This window comes from Perkinsus marinus (assembly GCF_000006405.1).
Source record: "Perkinsus marinus ATCC 50983 genomic scaffold scf_1104296944692, whole genome shotgun sequence".
In the NCBI taxonomy this organism is placed as follows: Eukaryota; Perkinsozoa; order Perkinsida; family Perkinsidae; genus Perkinsus; species Perkinsus marinus.
The window spans coordinates 1-2501 of record NW_003211315.1 but is presented as its reverse complement, the minus strand read 5'-3'; the positions used below and the strand labels follow the sequence as shown (position 1 = coordinate 2501).

The window sequence follows — 2501 nt, the reverse complement described above, 5'->3', positions numbered from 1 at the left end:
TGGTGATAAATCATCACCATAGTGGCATCATAATTTCAATATTATCACTGATAATATGAAAATTATGGGAAGAAACGTTGGGAAATCCTCAGCGAACTTCTACCCGAATTAGTATGTAAGCTTCTATAGATAGTGAGAAAACTCCTGAGCTCAGCTGGGGAAAGCGAACATATTCCTACTCCAACACGAATTCATACACTAACACTTATTCAGAAGGGAGCTGCCCACAATATTCGCTCTCTCGAGGACGCCAGGCTGGTCCAGGACCTCGAATCGATCAATCACCAACGCGAAAGAGACGACTTGAAAAAGATGGTAAGAATTATATAGTGTCGATCTCAACCGCAATTGTGTTGAAGGTTGAGTCCTTACAGAAGGAACTTGCAGAAGCAAGGAAACATGTCGAGAGAAAGCCTCGGCCCAGCCCGACGACTGTGACAGTAGCTAAGGAAAATATTCGAGGTGGACGCGAAGTTTGAACATTCTTCTTGAGTCACTTCGAGTAGGGTCGGAATTTTGGAGGCCACCTCTGCAACTGGAAGCACTGAAAGCTTCTATTGCATCTTCCGACTCCTCCGCTCCGCTGATCGGTGTGTTAGTGATAGCCTGTCGAAGAGCGCGCTACTTGGAGAGGGCCCTCACGTCGTTTACTGAGAACCGTCCCGATGGTGGGCGAGGTCCCGAGTTCTATCCTCGGTTGAGATACTTTTAGCATCTCAACTACCGATTGTCGTGTCCCAGGATGGATTCGATCCTGGAGTGCGAAACCTCCTGGAGAGCTCAAGATGGGCCTCGGTCGTGTGGGTGCCCACGATTGTCGGTAACGCATGGATCAGTCAGATATAATATGCGACATGAACAAGGGAATGGTAATGGTTACGAGAAGCTAGCACAACACTATGGCTGGGCCCTCGGCAGAATGTTTGAGTATCTTGGCTTCAAGCAGGTAAGATACAGATGATGTCCGATGAATGCCACTTACCTCTGCGTGCTTGATTGAATGACGAGGCCTCCAGTACAGCATAGATACGAAACGGTTGAGAGTAACATCATTACAACAATACGAATTGATTGCGCTGGGCTTGAAGCTAATGGTGTACAATACATTGTTATTCGTTTATTGGATCCCGTGGAGTTATGTCTTCTGCATCATGATTTGCCTATCAAACCTGAACGCACTGTAGGTCATCATCCTTGAGGAGGACATGGAAATCGCGCCTGATTTTTTCAACTACTTCCTAGCAACTTCGCCTCTCATCAACGCAGACCCTAAACTCTACTGTGTGAGTGCCTGGAATGACAACGGCTACGGCTCGTCCGTTGATGACCCCGAAATGGTGTAAAACTGACCCGCGTCGTTATCCTATGGTAGTGTTCCCTCTGGTAGGTACCGTAGTGAGTTCTTCCCGGGTCTCGGATGGATGCTGACTGCAGATTTGTGGGATGAAGTGAAATCCCGATGGCCTTCTGGGTATGCCCATGTACGTCATTCACATCGGTATGTGTACCTTCTCAGCTACTGGGATGAGTTCATGCGGCGACCTGATGTTCGTAAGGGTAGACACTGTCTCAGACCGGAGATAAGCCGGTGGGAAATGTTCTCACCGTGTTTAAGTGTATTCTTCTGTGTGATGAATTTTCCGTAGCTTATTCTTGAACCAGCCAGTCAGATTTTTGTCGCGAGGCATGTCATGCCTCAGTGATGGAGCTTCGAATAAACTATGTTATACCATACCATTACCGATTTTAGATCATACACGTTTGGTGAGGAAGGACAGTCGCAAGGGCAATACTTCGCAGCACATCTCTCACGAATAAAACTCAACACTGAGCGCATCGATTTCGTAGCGAATGCTCCTCGCCTGCTCCACCACGTCCGGAATGAGGAACTCTTCGATCAATGGGTTATTAATCAAGTGAGAACTCTTTGGGTCAGGCTTAGGGATTGGCTAAACTTCAGTGTGGGGGGATATGTAAATGGTCTACTACATGTTGATGGCATTATGGAAATTTTGAGGAAGTTCTGGGGATTCTCCAGTGGGGAAAATTCTCATTCGTTTCCGTACACTTCTACCCGACTTTGTATGTGAATTTGTATAATGGATGAGGAAACTCCTGTAGTGAACACTGCGGAGAGTGAACATATACTCAAACACTGCTCGGTACATGAATTTTAGATGACCACATGCGTGCAAGTGACTCTGTTGACTCTCGATGGTGAGCTGTCCTCGAATGAAGGGAAATGCTTCCGTATTGAATACAGAGATAGCATGTAAGCAACTCATCGAAAGTCCAGTATTCACCGAGAGTTGTTCTAATCGTCGCTCAGGTATCATCGTTTTGCCGGACGCTTCGGGCTGATGCCGGATGAAAAGGAGGGTATCCGCCGAACGGCTTATAAAGGCGTCCTCATATTTCATTATAAAAAGCATCGGATATTTCTGTATGACAACTGGGCGTCATCTCTCCCATTTGCATTTGCTAAGAATGTTACGTAATGT

General features: G+C 46.5%; 2 protein-coding genes across 2 annotated transcripts; both read left to right on the top strand.

Annotated features, from left to right (window-relative positions):
• Positions 1-503: 503 nt before the first annotated feature.
• Pmar_PMAR009040 (hypothetical protein) lies at positions 504-668 on the top strand (the record flags this gene model as incomplete). The annotated part of the gene is made up of 1 exon (XM_002779992.1): positions 504-668. A coding segment is annotated over one exon (165 nt), but the record flags the coding sequence as incomplete, so codon positions are not given.
• A 44-nt stretch (positions 669-712) lies between these two features.
• On the top strand, positions 713-1936 carry Pmar_PMAR009039 (alpha-1,3-mannosyl-glycoprotein beta-1, 2-n-acetylglucosaminyltransferase, putative; the record flags this gene model as incomplete). The annotated part of the gene is made up of 5 exons (XM_002779991.1): positions 713-946; positions 1185-1339; positions 1388-1471; positions 1517-1588; positions 1751-1936. Coding segments are annotated over 5 exons (731 nt in total), but the record flags the coding sequence as incomplete, so codon positions are not given.
• Positions 1937-2501: the final 565 nt, after the last annotated feature.